Raw genomic sequence first — 18914 nt, forward strand, 5'->3', positions numbered from 1 at the left:
TTACGATTTTCAAAAATATTCTATAATTTTAACTGTTAAGTAATTCAGGTGAACTCTAATCCCACTTTTCCCATATTAAAGCAGTCCCACTAAGAGTTTCTTTTCTCACCACCTACATGTTGCTACTTCACTTCACAATTTATTTTCACTGTGTAGTTTAATAGTCACAATAAGAAAAATCCAAAGTGTCAAGTTAATTACCTCATCTTTTTTCTTCCACTGGTAGTCTCTCTTAGTCATTCCAAGACCAGTGTTGCCTGAGCCAATCCAAATAAATGCATAAAAGAGAAAAATTACATTAGCAATTTCAGAGTACTGGTAGCGAAAGGATATTCTGAAATCTCAGTTACTTCCTCCCTTCAAGTCTCCCCATTCAGATGGGCTTTTTACAGTTTTCCCTCAAGGAGATTTGTGAACTAGGCTCACAAAAGTCCAACACAAGGGCTGGCAAATCCAAATGAGAACAGGTAGGTCACACAGACTGAGTGGTTTGGATATAACACAAGAGGGAGGGTGTGGACTGTGGCAAACCACAGAGCATCTGCTTCCTGTGTAGGAGCCAGCGATGCTCAGCTCTGTCTGGTTGTTGCCACACACAGACAAAAGGACTGAGTGTTCAAGACTTTCCAGTTTTTTTTTAAGACAAGCTTAAAATCTGTATTTTTTTTTTAATGTGAAATTTCTGGATGTTTATACTTGACAAGTTTAAAAGAAAACACAGATGTAAGCCAAATACAGTGTACTGGCTGGATCAAGTCCATGGGACTGCCACTTGTGACTTTCATCCCAGACTCATTGGGGAATGCAGATAATATATTTCCCTCACTCTAAAAATTTCGCCAACTCAATAGCCCTCGAGGTGCTCAATGGAGCTGACACTAGACCCTGAGCTCCCAGCCTTGCCATATACTCCTGTCCCCCAGGAGTGCTGTGAAAGCAGCAGAGTGGCAGACCTAAAGACACTGTGAAGGCTAAATTAGAGGAGCAAATCAAGGATAATTGTGTTTTCAAGCTGGAGTAGCTGGGGAAATGGTGACCCTGTGCTTGGTAAGGCAGGATGCTAAGCACTGAACAAAGGATCTTGAATGCATTTTCCCTACAGCAAGGCCTTCCTAGAAAGTCTTCTTTACAGTAGGCTTAGCACCATGATATAAGCAAATAGGCATCATATGCACTCAGTGACAATAATTATGTAGTGACTATCAAAGTCACCTCAAAGCAAGTCATTTGAGTTTTGGTTGTGACCGTGGCTTGGACTATTCCATGAGCATGGGTTAGATTCTATATTCCCTTTGGTTGTTGAGAGAAAACCTGCTCCACACCTGGGCCTGCTGTGTGAGTCTATTCCCCCACCCCCCACTCCTACTCTGTCCCCCAGCAGCACTATGGGGCTCCAGCTTATAGGATCAGAGTAAAGGTAGCAGCTGCTACCCCCCACAGGGTTGTGGAAGGAGACACACGAGAGAGTCAGAGCCACCTGGACTTCAGTGTCTGAAAGTCTCTGAAATGTGACCTCTCGGAAGCAGTGTGGCAGCCAGGGTGGGCCCAAGAATGGAGACAGATGACAAACGCAGACAGCGCCCTCATTTTTTTAGAATAAAATGAAGCTCACATATCAAAATTCTTTCTCAGTGGTTTGCCTACCACTAAAGAGCTACCCCCTTACCCATGACCTTGGCATTGTCATCATTTTTGTCAGGCGCAGGTGCTTGGATAACCAACAGTTTGCTTAAATCTGAAGTTCCCTGAACCTAAAGGAGAAAAGTCAAAATCAGTCAAAAGAGAATTCTTTGACCTCTAAACTGGCTGCCTCCTAGCCTTTCCAAAGAATATAAAAAAATAAGCCAAACATAGAACTGAGCCTCCAACCTAAGCTCTATCTTTTTCATTTCAAATCCTCTTTTACCTTGTTTCAAAGAGTCTAGGATAGGTAGGGGATGGGTAGATGGATGGATGGATGGATGGAAGGATGGAAGAACAGTTGAATGAATGGATTCTTACATGGGCACATGGATTAATACATGAAAAAGTAAGCGATCAAAATGTAAAATAATTTTAAGAAGTCTTGGGCCAGGAAGTTATCTTTTGCATTTTTATAAATATCAGAAAGGAAATTTCTACACCTTACTTGTAACCAATTTGGAAAATGGAATCCCCAGCATCCACTGAGTTACTTTTATTCCAACATTAACATTCAAGGGCTCAGGCCCTAGCCTTCCCAGATAGGAACATAAATAAGCTTTTTTCCCTGAGCTTTTGCCCCAGCTGCCACAAAATCTGCCCTCCCAGAATACAAGCAGCATATGTAAGTCACATATAACTATCATTTCTAGACATTATCACATTTTATCTCATTTAATCCCCACAAGAAACTTATGAGATGGCTGCTGCTATTATCCTCATCTTAGTAAGAGGAAACTGAGGGTCAGAAGGCATCTTTCTAGGTGCCTAGCATCACACACCTAGTGGGCACAGGCGGCAGGTCTTAAACCCAAGTATGCCTGACTCCAAACTCTGGTGTCTTAACAAAACTGTGGGGATTGCTCCCGTGGTCCCCTACCCCTCATTTCAAAGTTAAAGTGATTTTTCACTTTCTATTTAAAAAAAAATTAAATTACCTTCACCTTCTGAACTGTTGGGAGATTGACAAAATAAGTATGTTAGGAAAGTGGCAAGTGCACTTTTTAGGAGCTTAACCAACTTTTCTAGGACTCAAGTTTTCATTAAATTAATGACCTTTCTCAGCCTGAACAAGCAGAAAAGGTCTCTCCCAAAGGGGAGAAACTTGTTACCAAAACAGAGACATGCTAGCTTTTCTCACAACCTCTTAGTCCTCATACTTGGGCTCTGTCCTCACGTCACAGCTGTGGTCTAACAGCAAGTGGCTTCACCCATTAGGGACCTGGCTTCTATTCTTCCCATCCCCTGTTATATCCCAGGCACTCACCCGTCCCCCTCCCTTACAGAGGCGTGGAATGATGAGGCTTAGGGTCCTCTACTGAGTTGTGCCCCTAGGCCTTAATGTGGCAACAAAGTGACATGACCCTGACACATCTCCCTTCTTATTGACCAGCGCAGATACTTCCAGAACCATCCTAGCAAGCAGTGTCACTGCCTTACACACAAACTAGGAAAAATGCTCCCCATCCTTCTCTGGGGAGGCACAGCCCATGCCAGGGCAAAGAGCTTGGCAAGCAGAGAGTAGGCAGATCCCTGCCCACTGGCCCCTCAGGCACACTCTCATGCAGGGCACAACTTGCACAACACAGCACACAAGCCCTGGGGGCATTCTGACTGTTTTGTTAAGGGCAGGTGAGAACTATAGGGTCTTTCTAGGTTTAGAGAAACCTAAATTTCTTTAAGATGGTTGGTTGAGTTTTTAAAGTCACTTATGGGGCACCATGAAAAGCAAAAGACTCTTAAGAAATGACCCTCCTTACCTGTTCACAGGTTTTAGGTAAAATGCAAGGTGCAAAATATGGTACCTCTGTCTTGGTATCAATAACACTGCCATACACAAGAATAACAAATTTCATGTTCACGTTATCAATACTCATTTCATTATAGCTTGATAAAGTCTCCACATATGCATGATTGAGCATCACACACTTCTGAAATTTTAGGTCCTACAATAAAATTAGATTTTTTTCTATAAATCATATAAAATAACACATGATATCAAGAAGAAAGCATATTCCACATGAAAAGATGTTCAACAACATTAATCATCAGGGAAATGCAAACCAGCTCAACAGAATGGCTATCATCAAAAAGACAACAAGTAACAAGTACTGGCAAGGATGTAGAGAAAAGGGGGAATCTTTTGTGGACTATTGGTGGGATTGTAAATTGGTGCAGCCACTATGTAAAATAGTAGGAAGTTCCTCAAAAAATTAAAAATTAAACTACCATATGATCTAGCAGTCTCACTCCTAGGCATATATCCAAAGAAAAGATACATGCATCCCAATGTTCACTGGACCAATTTTCACAATAGCCAAGGCATGGAGACAACCTAAATGTCCAACAACAGAGGAATGGATAAAGAAGACGCGGTACATATATACCATAGAATAGAACAGAATGAAGTAATGCTGTTTGCAGCAACATGGATGGACCTAGAGATTATCATACTAAGTGAAAGAAGCCAGACACTGAAAAACAAACATCATGTGACATAATTTATTATGTGGAATCTTAAAAAATGATACAATGAACTCATGTACAAACTTATGATTACCAAAGAGTGAGGGAGGGATAATCACATAAACACTACTATATATAAAATAGATAGCCAACAAGTATGTATTATATAGCACAGGGAACTATACTGATGTTTTGTAATAGTCTCTAAGGCAAAAAGAATCTGAAAAAGGATATAATATATATATTATAACTGAATCACATTGCTGTACACACAAAAATAACAAAACATTATAAATCAAGTATACTTCAATTTGTTTTTCAAAAAAATCCATGTGTAGGGGTTTGTGTGGACATAGTTTTTGGACATAGTTTTTTAACTCCTTTGGGTAAATATCAAAGAGAGTGCTTGCTGGATCATATGGCAGGAGCATGTTAGTTTTGTAAGAAACCACCAAACTCTCTTTCAAATTCTCACCAGCAATGAAGAAGAGTTCTTGTTGCTCCACACTCTTGCCAGCATGTGGTGTTGTCACTGGCCAATTAATAGGTATATAACAGTACCACTTCCTTCGTGGATCGCTGCCTTGTTGTGGCAAAGGGGCTTGCATAACACAATGAAGCCTACGAGCCATGTTCTGCAGGGCCACCCTAGACAGACAGGTCACAGCAGAGAGTTCTGACAAAACGTGATCCACTGGAGGAGGGAATGGCACACCACCCCAGAGTGCCATGAGAACCTCATGAACTGCATAAAAGGTCAGAAAGATATGACACCAAAAGATGAGTCCTGCAGGTCTGAAGGTGTCCAGTACGCTACTGGGGAAGAGCGGAGGGGAATTACCAGTAGTAATGAATAGATTCAAGGGACTAGATCTAGTTAACAGGGTGTCTGAAGAACTATTGACAGAGATTCGTAATACTGCACAGGAGGCGGCAAACAATACCATCCCAAAGAAAAAGAAAAGCAAGAAGGCAAAGTGGTTATCTGAGGAGGCCTTACAAATAGCAGAAGAACGAAGAGAAGCAAAAAGCAAGGGAGAGAGATAAAAGTACATCCAATAAACACAGGATCCCCAAAAATAGCTGGAAGAGACAAGAAGGGCTTCTTTAATAAACAATACTTAATAACAGAAGAAAACAACAAAAGGGGAAAGACTAGAGATCTCTTCAGAAAAACTGGAAACATCAAGGGAGCATTCCGCCCAAAGATAGGCACAATAAAGGATAAAAATGGTAGAGATCTATAGAAGCAGAAGAGATCAAGAAGAAATGGAAAGAATACACAGAAGAACTGTATAAAAAAAGATCTCAATGAACCGGATTACTACAATGGTGTGGTTAGTCACCCAGATCCAGACATTCTGGAGTGTGAAGTCAAGTGGGCCTTAAGAAGCACTGCTATTAATAAAGCTAGTGGATGAGATGAAATTCCAGCAGAACTATTCAAATCCCTAAAGGATGATGCCATCAGGGTTTTGCATTCATTATGTTGGCAAATCTGGAACACCCAGCAATGGCCAGAGGATTAGAAAAGGTCAATGTTCATCCCAGTCCCCAAGAAGGGTACCAAAGAATGTGCTAACCATTGGACAACTGCACTAATCTCCCATGCTAGTAAGTGAAGTGAAAGTCACTCAGCCGTGTCCGACTCTTTGTGACTCCATGGACTATACAGTCCATGGAATTCTCCAGGCTGTAATACTTTCCCTTCTCCAGAGGATCTTCCCAACCCAGGGAATCTTCCCAACCAGGGATCAAACCCAGTTCTCCTGCATTGCAGGCAGATTCTTTACCAGCTGAGCCACAAGGGAAGCCCAGCAAGGTTCATGCTTAAAATCTTGCATGTCAGGCTAGGCTTCAACCTTATGTGAACCAAGAACTTCCAGGTGTCCAAGTTGGGTTTAGAAAAGGTACAGAAACTAGAGATCAAATTGCCAACATTCACTGGATTATACAGAAAGTAAGGGAATTTCAGAAAAACATTTCTGTTTCCTTTGACAGTGTGGATCATGACAAACTGTGGAAAGCTCTTAAAGAGGTGGGAATACCATATCATCTTATCTGTCTCCTGAGAAACCTGTATGGGTCAAGAAGCAATAGAAGTATGGAACAACTGATTGGTTCAAGACTGAGAAAGGAGTACAACAGGGCTGTCTGCTGTCACCCTATTTGCTTAACCTATACACTGAGCACATCATGAGAAATGCCAGGCTGGATGAGTTACAAGCTGGAATCAAGATAGGCAGGAGAATCATCAACAACCTCAGATATGCGGATGATACCACTGTAATGGCGAAAGTGAAGAGGAACTAAAGAGCCTCTTGAGGAGGGTGAGGGAGGAGAGTAAAAGAGCCAGCTTAAGACTAAATATCAAAAAAACTAAGATCATGGCATCTGGCCCCATTACTTCATGGCAAATATCAGGGGAAAAGGTGGAAGCAGGGACAGATTTCCTCTTCTTGGGCTCCAAAATCACTGCGGATGGTGACTGCAGTCATGAAATCAGAAGACGACTGCTTCTTGGCAGGAAAGCGATGACAAACCTAGACAGTGTGTTGAAAAGGAGGGACATTACTCTGCCGACAAAGGTCTGTTTAGTCAAGGCTATGGTCTTCTCAATGGTCATGTACAGTTGTGAGACCTGGACCATAAAGAAGGCAGAACACTAAATAACTGATGCCTTCGAACTGTGGTGCTGGAGAAGACTCCTGAAAGTCCTTTGGTCAGTGAGATCAAACCAGTCAATCTTAAGGGAGATCAACCCTGAATATTAACTGGAAGGACTGATGCTGAAGCTGAAGCTCCAGTAATTTGGTCATCTGATGCAAATAGATGACTCATTGGAAAAGTCCCTGGTGCTGGGAAGGATTGAGGGCAGAAAGAGAAGAGGGTGTCAGAGGATGAGATGGCTGAATGGCATCACCAATGCAATGAACATGAACTTGGGCAAACTCTGGGAGATGGTGAGAGACAAGGAGGCCTGGCAAGCTGCAGTCAGTACCTGGGGTCACAGTCAAACATGATTGGGCAACTGAACAACAACAACAATGGTATCTATCACATTGTTGCATTTCTCTGATGATGTATGATATGGAGTATCTTTTCCTATATTTACTTGCTATTCATATATCTTCTCTGGTGAAGTTATCTATTATCAGCTTTGGCCCATTTTTTAATCAGGCTGGGTTTTTTCCCTACTGTTGAGTTTTAAAGCTCCTTGTATATTTTGGATAATAGTTCTTTATCTGATATGTCTATTGCAAATATTTTCTCCCAGTCTGTAGTTTGTCTTCTAATTCTCTTAATATATGCTCATTTTTAACCCAATATTTGTATTCAGTATCACAATTCAATGAATGTTCTTAAACTTCAGGTTTGTCACTTCCCCAGTTCCTAACTCATGGTAGGGGCTCAAAAAATTACTAAATGGAATGCAAATATAGGTTGCAAATTGTACCAGTCCAAGAACAGACCTGAAATGCTACTTTTTGAAGAGAAAGTTCATAGACGAGGCTTGGTAAACTCAATAAAAATTTGAAAAGGCAAATAATTTATAATAACATAGGTAGATAGAATAGACTAATAAACACCAAACTTGTGCTCAGTAACTCACTAATTAATGCTATGCTTGATTCTTGGGGATCTACCTATTTAAGATTTGCTTACTCTCTTAGTTCAAGGGATGACTGGGGGTAGCCTGGGAAAAATCAGCTATCACAAGGGGACCAATGACCTGTAGGAACTCAGAATAACAGAGTGGTAAAGGTTCTGAAATCTTACTTTGAAAGATCAAACATACCTTCTTTTCTCTGTCTCCAAAATATGCAATTTATTTTGTAAAAAAAAATACAGGAAATATAACTTCATTCATATTTTAATCATGCAACTTACCTCATCAACAAGACTTGATTCAAAATACTGATAGGCAATACTGAGAGCAAGCTTCAGCCATATTTTATATTCCAGGGATGGCCAGAAGAAATCAAAGCCTTCATATAAATCCTCCAGGGAGATAAAGCAGGCCTGAAATGACAAGGCATCAAACACTATGCTTGATTTGAAACTAAATTATGAAATCATCAGAAAAACAAATGCCTGTAGGACTTCCCTGGTGGTACAGTGGATGAGAATCCACCTGTCAATGCAGGGGACATGGGTTCAACCCCTGGTCCAGGAAGATTCCATGCACCTCAGAGCAACTAAGCTCATGAACCACACAACTACTGAGACTGCATGCCGCAACTACTGAAGCACCTGTGCCTAGAGCCTGTGCTCTGCGGTAAGAGAAGCCACAGCAATGAGAAGCCTATGCACCGCAAAGAAAAGTAGCTCCCACTCACCACAATTAGAGAAAGCCCTCAACAGCAATGAAGACCCAGCATAGCCAAAAATTTTTTAAAAGCCTGTAGGTTTCATCTTCACCTAACCTCCTAGAAAAACTATCAACTCTAGTATATTAATTTTGATACTCTGCTATTTAAGTATAAGATGATAAAATGTACAGTCCAATTAAAGCTATAGACCTAATACTAGTCCAGAAAATTTTATATTAATCAATAGCTAGGATAATCATGAGCCCAAGATTATGGAGCTAAGCCACATAAACTTATTTATTTTTATTGCCACAGTAGGTAACATGGGCTCATTCATAGTATTTGCTCTCAGAGCAAAGTGCCAATCCAAACAAGGAAGACGACTCTCAGAATTCAAGCTACATGAACTTCAGTGAATTCAGTTCAGCCTTGTGAATACATTCGTGTTTCCTATTCTTTTCCAAAAGTGAAATGGTATGAAACTGATAAAGCAACATTCCTTTCTGTCTGTCACACTCCTAAGACTCTGCACCTTGCTCCATTGCATCTAATAGTACCCAAAGCTTGAGAATTCTTTGTAAGTAGGAAGTTTCAGTAATTTCTATTTGAATTGCCCACAGCTAGCCCACTATCAGACCACTTATTTGTTAAATAAAATTCTTACTTAGCAAGTGAAAAATGGAAGAAAGAGATTTGAAACACATGTATTCTTTAAAAACACTACTTCCATAATGGTAGCCATTTATGGAGCACCGAAACATGCCAGGCATCTTACATATGTGTTTTCCTTACCTTTCTAACATCAGAAGTTAGATATTTTCTCTTCTAATTAAAAAAAGTGACAAAGACTCTTTGGTTAAAACATCTCCCTCCAGTTTAAGAGCGAGGGGACATAGGTATACCTATGGCTGATTCATGTTGATGTTTGGCAGAAACCAACACAGTACTGTAAAGCAATTATCCTTCAATTAAAAATAAGTAAATTTAACTATTTAAAAAAAAATCTCCCTCCGGACACCCTAGTCGATGTGAGACATCAAATTGGCCTTTCTCAGCTACACTGCTTCACAATAGCTGGTTGGATTGACTGAGATAATAGAACCCAAAAACAGAAAAGTGCTGGCACTCCTTGCTGACTTGAGGAAGAATTAACTAACAACCCACAATACAGAGAGAACCAGGTGCTTACCTGCAAAATAGTTTCACAGATGGCAGTATATTCAATTTCACGCTTAAGCAGACAGCTCAACTCTCCAATTACGTCTCCACTGGTACAGTACTCTGTAAACCTAGTTGTGGACTCTCTGTCAGGCCTTAGGCTCCTGTCTATTCCAAAAGTAGGAGGTGAACTCTCCAACTGCAATGGGGAAATAATTGAGCAAAGGGAAATACAAAATTAAGAGCCCTTGACCAAACCCTAGGAGCTCCCAGTGTTTCTTGCAATTATTACAATAGAAGGAAAAGATTCTTTATGAATCCTTTCAGATGGGAAGGAGGAATTGGGCTTCCAAAAATCATTTCTTTCACATTTCAACTCTCCAAGCTGAGACTGTTTCCAATCTTTAGCTTTACAGATGACCCCTATTTACCTTCCTTATATAAAAATTCCATCAAAAGTAGTCATAGCAGTCTGCCACTAAATGCAAGTAACCACTCTAAGTCTATTAGATATTCTTAGCATAATGGGCTAATGCCTCAGGTGCATTTGATGCATTTGATGCATAAACCAGATAATGAATATGCCCCCAAGCCAAGTCATAATTTCAGCAGAAATCTTGCCTCCCTTAAGATGCTTAAGAATAATTACCATGAGACATTAGCAGAAAAAGGTTTTAGGATGAACACAGGATGGTTGAGTTACTTCAGGAAAAGAACTGGTAGGCATGGGTGGGGGTAAAAGAAAGTCATCTTTCTTTTTAGGAGATTCAAAAGATTTTAGGAGGAAGATGCAAGAATTAACCAGAAGGATTACAGAACTTTCCAGAAAGTTTAGTTGTAAGTGCCAAAGAGGAAGGCTGCTGCCCAAGACACAAGAAATGGAAAAAAGTCACTGAAGGAATTGCTGTGAAAGTTGTACCCTCTCCTAGTGAGTACCACCATTCAAACTTGTAGAGGCACTCATGCTTCCAAAGAACTCCGACATTTTTGTCCCCTACACACAGACAAGTTCCATTCTGAGAGCATGTTCTTAAGTCCAATATGTTTGTCAGTTCAACAAAGTTAACCTAGGTGCCCAGCTAACACAATTGGCTATATAGTACTGTACTGTAATAGGTTTATAATACTTTTCACACAAATAACACATAAAAACAAGCACAAAAAACAAAGAAAACATTTTTAAGCTTACAGCACAGTACATTGAAAAGTACAGCAGTACAGCGGGCCTACAGGCGCACCTCGTATCTTTGAAAGTTTGCAACTTGAAGGTCCGTATGTAGGGGACTTAACAGTAAAGAAGAATGGCTCTGCTTTTTACAAGCCAAGGAAAGACGATTACATCCGTGGCAAGCAGAATTTTAAAGAAGGCCTTTCAAGGTTCCTGTCTTTTTGTTATTCAATCAAACATTGATCTATGAACTGCTGGGAAGGGGTTTTTCAGATAGAATTAAGGTTACTAATCAGCTAAACTTAAAGAGATGATTCTGGATTATCCTGTGGGTTCCAGTGTAATCACATGAGCCCTCAAAGTAGAAAAGGAAGTAGTCATCAAGACTGGAGAGGGACAAATGAATTGATTTCTCTGTCCATCAGTTTTCTCATGAGGTTGATAGAAGGACAAAATGTCATAACATATTGCCATTCTCGATCATCTTTTTAAATGTCACAACTAGCCTCTTCAACTCTTGATCACTGCTAACATACTACATATTTAACTAAGGTATTTTGTCCATTGTTCCATCTCCTTCTATGCTTCTATAAGAAATTAACTTCTAAGAAGACAGGGCTTTTTTGTGTTTTCTCAGTTCTATGCCTAGAATGAACGTGCCTACTGCATGATAATAATGAAGTAAATATTTGTTGAATGAATGAAAAGTGCCAGACACTTAATAAGTGCTATACATGTGTTAGTTAGTATTTATAATTATAGTTTATTTCCATGATTAATTTTTGTATTTTTAAGGTCTGAAACACTCATTCTAAAAATATAAAGCCAAATATATTATTTGCACTAATAATAAGGGTTTGTCACTTGTAACTGTCATATAGGATCTAGAAATTATGTTGGTCATAGCTGGGGCTCACCCATGGATCCAGCAACAGGTATTCAATTTCTAAAGGATTCTCATCCCTATCACTCTTACTGACAACAAAAACCTCCTATTAGTTAAAAATGGTATGCTTTTCATCCCTATTCGACCTCTGGGAGAATGTGACACTGCGGTCTATTTCCTCAACCTTGACTCTCATTTCCTTCAGATGTAACCCAACTACTCCAAGTACTGGGTTCCTTGTGTGACCATCACAGAAAAGACTGTTCCTGCCAGGATTGTTGTAAAGAATAAGTGATAATTATGAAAGCATTTTGTAAGATGGGAAGCACCTTTGAGATGGTGGGTGTTATAATTATATCTCTCAGCTGTGGTGTTAGCTCCAAACAGAAATGGTTTCATTTAGAAATTATGTTAAAAATTTGAAAGTTTCTTGGTTCCTAAATTTCTCCTTACGTGATCATTACAAATTTCAAGATACATTTGTAGTAAAGAATGAATAGTTCCTTACGATTGCCATTCCTGAAATAATCAAGTAGATTCCTTGCGGCATTTCACCTTCTTTACAAATGACATCTCCGTAGTCAAAATAGGCGAGTTTAGCTCTTTCCTGAAAGAAAAGAAACAGGAAAGGAAAGAAAAAGAATCAACACAAATCTTCATAATCTACTTCTCTAAAGAGAAATAAGATTTTAAAGCTAAAAAGTAGCATGAAAACAAACTATATTCTTTGATTTGTTAATGAGTTGTAATGTTTTAACAAACCTCATTAACTTTTAGGGGAAAAAGGGACAAGCAAGCAAACTGCAGACTTTGTGCTTAGGACCTAGCAGAGTGACTGGCAGAAACACCCAATAAATGCTAGGTTGGATAAATGTTTACAATAAAGTGCAATAATTCTGGTCAAGGATACAGGGGCAGGGTGCTCTGGGAAACAAATTCAGAAAGGCCACAGGAACCCTGACTTGGGTGTCTAGGGAAGGAACAGCTAAACTGAGACCTGAAGGAAGAGTAACAAAAGACAGCCAGGATACCATAAGCTGAAGACCATTCAGGGCAGAGGATTCAGTTTACGCAAAGGCCCATTAGCAAATAGAATAACTGCATTGTGGGGTAACACAGAAGATTCAATACATCTCAGGCAGGGAGGGCTGGAGACCAGGGTGGAGTTATCCATTAGGCATCAATAGACACAGTGTCCAGAGTTCACAGTACTTTTAGGGATTCACAACAGTGTTTTAGTTTCTTTTAAAATCAGAAGAAAAAAGACAACTTTTAGGTAGAGTAAAATGTCTTGATACTAAAGCATCTAATGCTAATATATTCATCTTTATAGTAACAAAATCACAATGTATAATTTTTTGGTGCTTTTTCATGGAGGTAAAGGCAGAAGTGCCTGGAGTCCGGGTGGAGGCAGGACTGGAGAGGTGAGCCAGAGCCAGGTCTCCAAGGGGCTCACATGTGCAGTAAAAAGCCCGCACACTCTGGAGCCCGGGCACCACAACTAGATAAACCATGTGGCACTAGGGAGTCTACGCACTTCAAGGAAAGATCCCATATGAAGTGACGAGGATCTCGTGTGCCACATAAGATCTGACACATCCAAATAAATAATTTTTTTTTTTTAAGTCTGAGCTTTTCCCAAAACCAGGGGGTAGTCACTGAAGGGTTTCTAATAGGAGACTTACGGTGACACGTTTGCATTTTACAAAGATGTGGAGGAAACATTTTTAAATCATTCATAGTAGTTATCGCTTAGTGTAGGGTGGGGAGTGAAAGGATATCACTTTTTACTTCTGAATTATTTTACAGTGTTGAAATAAACGTGGATGACTTCACAATAGTTTTTTTAAAAGCTGGCCTAAAGCCAATTATCCAGCTTATGTTTTATTCAGATCTTTATTTTTTTCAATTGTTGTCTTTAGGCTTATCCTCATATACTATTACCTTTTTAATTAACCACAACAGTTGAAGGATGAAAGGAGGAAGGAGTAGTGAAAATTAACTATTGCTGCTGTGATAGAGACCAAGATTGAAATAACATCTATAATGAGGGGGTATTTCTTTTGTTTACTATATGGATTTTTCCATGCATTCCCTGGGCTAACCCTAATGAGAATAATGCTCATGTGCTCCCAATTCATCACATTTTTCTTTACCCCAGTGAAATCTGATTTAAGTGGCTACCAATAACCAACATATTAAGGAAAAAGGGCCACTTAATGAGTGAGCCATTTTAGAGCCGGAGAGCTGCAACTACCAAGCCCACGTGCAGCAACTACTGAAGCCCGGGTGCCCTAGAGCCCGTGCTCCGCAGCAAGAGAAGCCACCGCAATGAGAAGCCCAGCACTGCTATCAAGAGTAGTCCCTGCTCTCCGCACCTAGAGGAAATCCACACAGCAATGAAGACCCAGCACCACCAGAAATAAATAAATAAACATTTTTTAAAAAGAGTGAGTCATATCTGAAAGGGGGTAGAGAGAGTCTGACAGCTTTGCTTAGGCATGGCAGGCTAAGGAGTGGAGGAAGCTTGTGCCCTGGTTACAGATTCATCTCAGGTGTATGGAAATCATTAATTTATGGAGTTCCTACCCATTGTTTTTCCCATTCCTCCCCCATTCACTGCAGGATGGTCAGTTAATTATACTTGTGAGAACATTACCTATAAAGAACCAAATTCAAATTTTAAACTTGGATATTAAAAAAAAAACTGAAGAGGATGCAGATTGTAATCAACACCCCTTAGATACCTTCTTCCCAGTCCAAGTCCATCCCTCACCCCCCACCCTCTATTCCCCAGACTACCTTCAACGGCCCCTGCCCACTAGGTTTCCCCCTTCTCACAGTCACACTTATACTCCCCAAACCTGGACGTTTGATTCAAGCTAAGCTAGTTGGATTTCTCTCTCAAGAATTTGAACTAAAGGACAAAGAACCTGGGAGTAAGACCTGGGTCATCACAGCCATGTGCTAAAGGAAGAGTCCACAAATTCCTACCACTGACATTCCAGAGCTGGCCTGATTCCTGCCCTGTTCAGGGTTAGTCTGTCAACTGTTTCTTAGCATCTGTTGTTCACTTGCTAAGTCACTTCTCACACTTTGCGACCCCATAGACTGCAGCATGCCAGGCTTTCCTGTCCTTCACTATCTTCCAGAGTTTGCTCAGATTCATGTCCACTGAGTGGGTGATGCTATCTATCTCATTCCCTGCTGCCCTTTTCTTCTCGTATACCACTGCAATATATTGTTAGTAAGATCCCCTCTTGCTTAAACTAGTTCAGATAGGGTTTTGTTACTTTCAACCATACAAGTCTTAATTTAATTAAATTTGAAATTAATTTCAAAAGGAAAATTCAAAAATTTCTGGCATGAAGTAAACACTAGTATGGCCTAAATTAAATCAGATCTTCAAAGCTCAGTAGAAACCCTCATATGACTGCTCTCTTTCTAGAAAACAAGGAAAACATTCCCTCATTATAGTTAAACAGATGACATACATCTCCATGTCTAGATCACAAGGCAGAGTAAAACCAAATTTACAGTAAAGCAAGTACCACTCTTTGTCACAGAGTTTTCCTGATTCCAATAGGTTTCAACAAGTTGATGAAAGAGTTATTATTCCTATAATTCATATAACTATGATATAATTCATATAATTACCAGGGCTTCCCTGATAGCTCAGTTGGTAAAGAATCCACCTGCAATGCAGGAGACCCCGGTTCAATTCCTGTATCGGGAAGATCTGCTGGAGAAGGGATAGGTTACCCACTCCAGTATTCTTGGGCTTCCCTTGTGGCTCAGTTGGTAAAGAATCCACCTACAATGTGGGAGACCTGGGTTCGATCCCTGGGTTGGAAGATCCCCTGGAGAAGGGAAAGGCTACCCACTCCAGTATTCTGGTCTGGAGAATTCCATGGACTGGTATAGTCCATGGGGCCACAAAGAGTCAGACACGACTGAGTGACTTTCACTCATATAATAGCCATTTAAAACTAAAACCACAAACTGGTGGTCCATGAGTCATATCCAATCCACAGATACATTTTGTTTGGCTTGCACTGCTGCTGCTGCTTATCTTTAAAATTCTGAATTGGTTGCCAAGTTTTAAAATTCACATAAAAACACAGATGTATGGATTCTCCTTTAAAAAATTGACTTTTACATTATTAAATCTAATCTAATTATTAAATCAATTTTCAGACTTCATCTTATAATATGTGATCTCTCAGCCTCATATGATATAGTTGATCACTTTCTCCTTCTTGAAATACTTTCTTCACTTAGCTCTGGCACACCATTCTTTTTTTTTCTCCTATTTGATGGATAACTCCTCAATTCTTCTTTTTCAGCTTTACTGAGACAGACTACTCAGCAATAAAGAGTCCACCTGCAATGCAGGAGATGCAGGTTCAATCCCTGGGTCAGGAAGGTCCCTGAAAGAGGAAATGGCAACCCTCTCCAGTATTCTTGCCAGGGAAAATACAATGGAGAGAGGAGCCTGGCGGTTTATAGTCCATAGGGCTGTGAAGAGTCAGACACAACTGAGTGACTGAGTATACACACACACACAATATAAGTTTAAGGTATACAGCATAATGACTTGACATGCACATATTGCAAAATTACTATCACAATAAATTTAGTTAACATACATCACTTGATATAGTTATAAAAATTTTTTCTATGTGATAAGGACTTTTAGATTCTACTCTCCTAGAGCTTTCAAATATACTGTACATATATGACTATATAACACAGTTATCATGTTGTATACCTAGTATTTTTCTATCTTGTAACTTGGAAGTTTGTACCCTTTAACCCACTTGTCTAATTTACCCAGCTTCCACTCCCCTCCCCTCGCAACAATCAATCTGATTCATAGCTCACAATTCAACCCTTGGATGTTCATAACAATTTCTTGAGTTATCAAGTTTCAAGGCCTTAAATATTATCTCTATGCTGACAACTCCAAAATGTCTTTCTCCAATTTGACCTCCCACCTACATTCTAGTCATATATCTAACTGCCTACTCAATAGCTCCACTTGGATGTCTAATAGCCTTCTCAAATTTAACTTATTCAGAATCAAACTCTTGCCCAACTCCCACCCCATATAAATCTTCTCTTCCCCATCTAAATAAAGGGCTAATCCATTTTTAGACTATTTTCTATTTCAGCCTAAAATTCTAGAAGTCATTCTTTCTCTCTCTAGCACTCACTCCATCAGCATTTATATGCTGTCTCTTCAAAACCTATTGAGTCTGAACTCCTCTCATCACTGTCACTCGTCCAAGTCACTATCATCTCTTGCCTACATTATCATAATCATCTCCTAACTGGATGCCCTGGCTTGCCCTTGACCCCCTACAGCCTATTCTTAACACATCAGCAGATGATCATTTTTAAGTGTAAGTTAGATCATGTCACTTCTCTCTTCAAAACCTTTCAACATGTTTCCACTTAATTCTGAGTAAAAGCCAACATCCTAACACTGACCTACAAAGTTCTACAAACTCAAGCTTGCCATAAACTCTTCGTCTTCATCTCCTCCATCCAGCACTGGTCCTGCCCACACGGGCCTTTGTGATGCTCCTTGAACAAAGCAGTCAGGGCTTCCCTGGTGGCCCCAGCAGTAAAGAGTCTGCCTGCAGTGCAGGAGACCCGGGTTTGATCCCTGGTTCAGAAAGATCTCCTGGAGAAGGAAATGGCAAACCACTACAGTACTCTTGCCTAGAAAGTCCCATGGATAAAGGAGCTTGGTGGGCTAGAGTCCATGGGGTCGCAAAGAGTTGGACACGACTGAGCGACTTCACTTTGAACACAGCAAGCAGATCCACTTCAGGGCACTGCACCTGCCTTCTCCCAGATACCTAAATGGTGTGCTCCCTCACTTATTTCAGATCTCTGTCCCGAGGAGAGGTATTAGAGCAGTCTTCTCTAACCATCCTTATAAAAGAGCTGCCTACCTATATTCTCCTTTTTCACCTTTTCTCCATGTAGCATTTGTCACCACCTGACAGACTATATATTTATGCATGGGTATGTTTATTGTCCATCTCCATCCATATAACATAAAGTCAATGAGAGCAGGAATTTATTTATTTTGTTCACTGCTGTATCCCCAAACCTAGAACATTCTCTGGCTCAAAGAGGCTATTAAATAGCTATCTATTGAAACAGTACACATTCCTATAGGAACACTCAACTGACTTCAGACGAAGCATGAACTCTGGAATAGACTATAGTCCTGTTCCCTATTTATATTACACCCAGATGGTTTTACTTTTTTTTTTTTTGGTTTTACTTTTATATTATCTGCCTGGCCTGCAAAGTAACTTCAATATGAAACCCTTGATCTAAAAGTCTTTTCCAGAGTGTGCATCTGGAAGTCTGGGGCTCTTCATCAGAAAATAAGATAGGACTGGTAATAATTGGGTAATGTATAAAAAAATATATATATCATCCTAAGCAGATAAGCAATTATAAAAAAAAATCTTTGCGGTTTAGGCTCAAAATGAAATTCACTCTTCTAGGTTTTGCTGGGCCTCCATTTGACTTATCTTTTACTGCCCATTACAGGAGTCTTGCCTTGGATAAGTTTTTTTTAATTTTTAATCTTACATTAGGGAATGAAAAATAATTATCATTGAACATGAGCTAGAATATAACACAGAATCTTTACCTTGAAGAATTCGATGAGAGCATCTTTATTTTCTAGCCAAATGATATTATGAAGATATTTGTCAGGAGTAGGGAGCGGGATTGCCATTGGAAAGTTATTCAATGATTTTATTTTTTCAAGAAGTACCTAAAACAAACAACCAAAATAATGGTGATCAGATCCTGTAACAGAAAAGGGACATCAGGTAAAAATGAAGGAAATCTAAATAAAATACTTTTATTTAGAGCTTTTCTTCTTTAAATTGTCCTCTAATTTTTTGTCCTCTAATTTTTTTCTCCACTTTACTATTTTCACTGGTATATTAACTCATATTGAATTTATTCTTTTTATAATCCAATTAATAGCTGTATTCTATTCTGTCTTAATCTCAAACTTAACTGTTGATTACTATATGATTTAATGCCACATTCTCTCGATTTTTTTTTTTTCATGTGAGTGAATTGCTTCTTTACATTCTTCTAGCTTTGGAGGATAAGGTTCTAGTTTTGTGGCCTTTCAGAAGTCTTCTCTGACTTCCCCAAGTAATACGTAATCACTTACTTGCCTTATTCCCAGGGTATCTAT

The 18914-nt window shown here is 39.6% G+C and overlaps 1 protein-coding gene across 1 annotated transcript in view; it reads right to left on the reverse strand.

The window, feature by feature from the left end:
- Positions 1 to 1646: 1646 nt before the first annotated feature.
- The window catches only part of SLC9C2 (solute carrier family 9 member C2 (putative)), an 83410-nt gene continuing 66142 nt past the window's right edge, over positions 1647 to 18914 (reverse strand). The window contains exons 20-25 of the mRNA XM_043922930.1: positions 18351 to 18476; positions 12180 to 12278; positions 9649 to 9816; positions 8038 to 8169; positions 3441 to 3626; positions 1647 to 1751 (exon numbers count right to left, since the gene is read on the reverse strand). Coding sequence (XP_043778865.1) covers positions 1647 to 1751; positions 3441 to 3626; positions 8038 to 8169; positions 9649 to 9816; positions 12180 to 12278; positions 18351 to 18476 — 816 coding nt within the window. The remainder of the gene's footprint in view (positions 1752 to 3440; positions 3627 to 8037; positions 8170 to 9648; positions 9817 to 12179; positions 12279 to 18350; positions 18477 to 18914) is intronic.

The sequence above is a fragment of the Cervus elaphus genome, chromosome 14, assembly GCF_910594005.1.
Source record: "Cervus elaphus chromosome 14, mCerEla1.1, whole genome shotgun sequence".
NCBI classification, from domain to species: domain Eukaryota; kingdom Metazoa; phylum Chordata; class Mammalia; order Artiodactyla; family Cervidae; genus Cervus; species Cervus elaphus.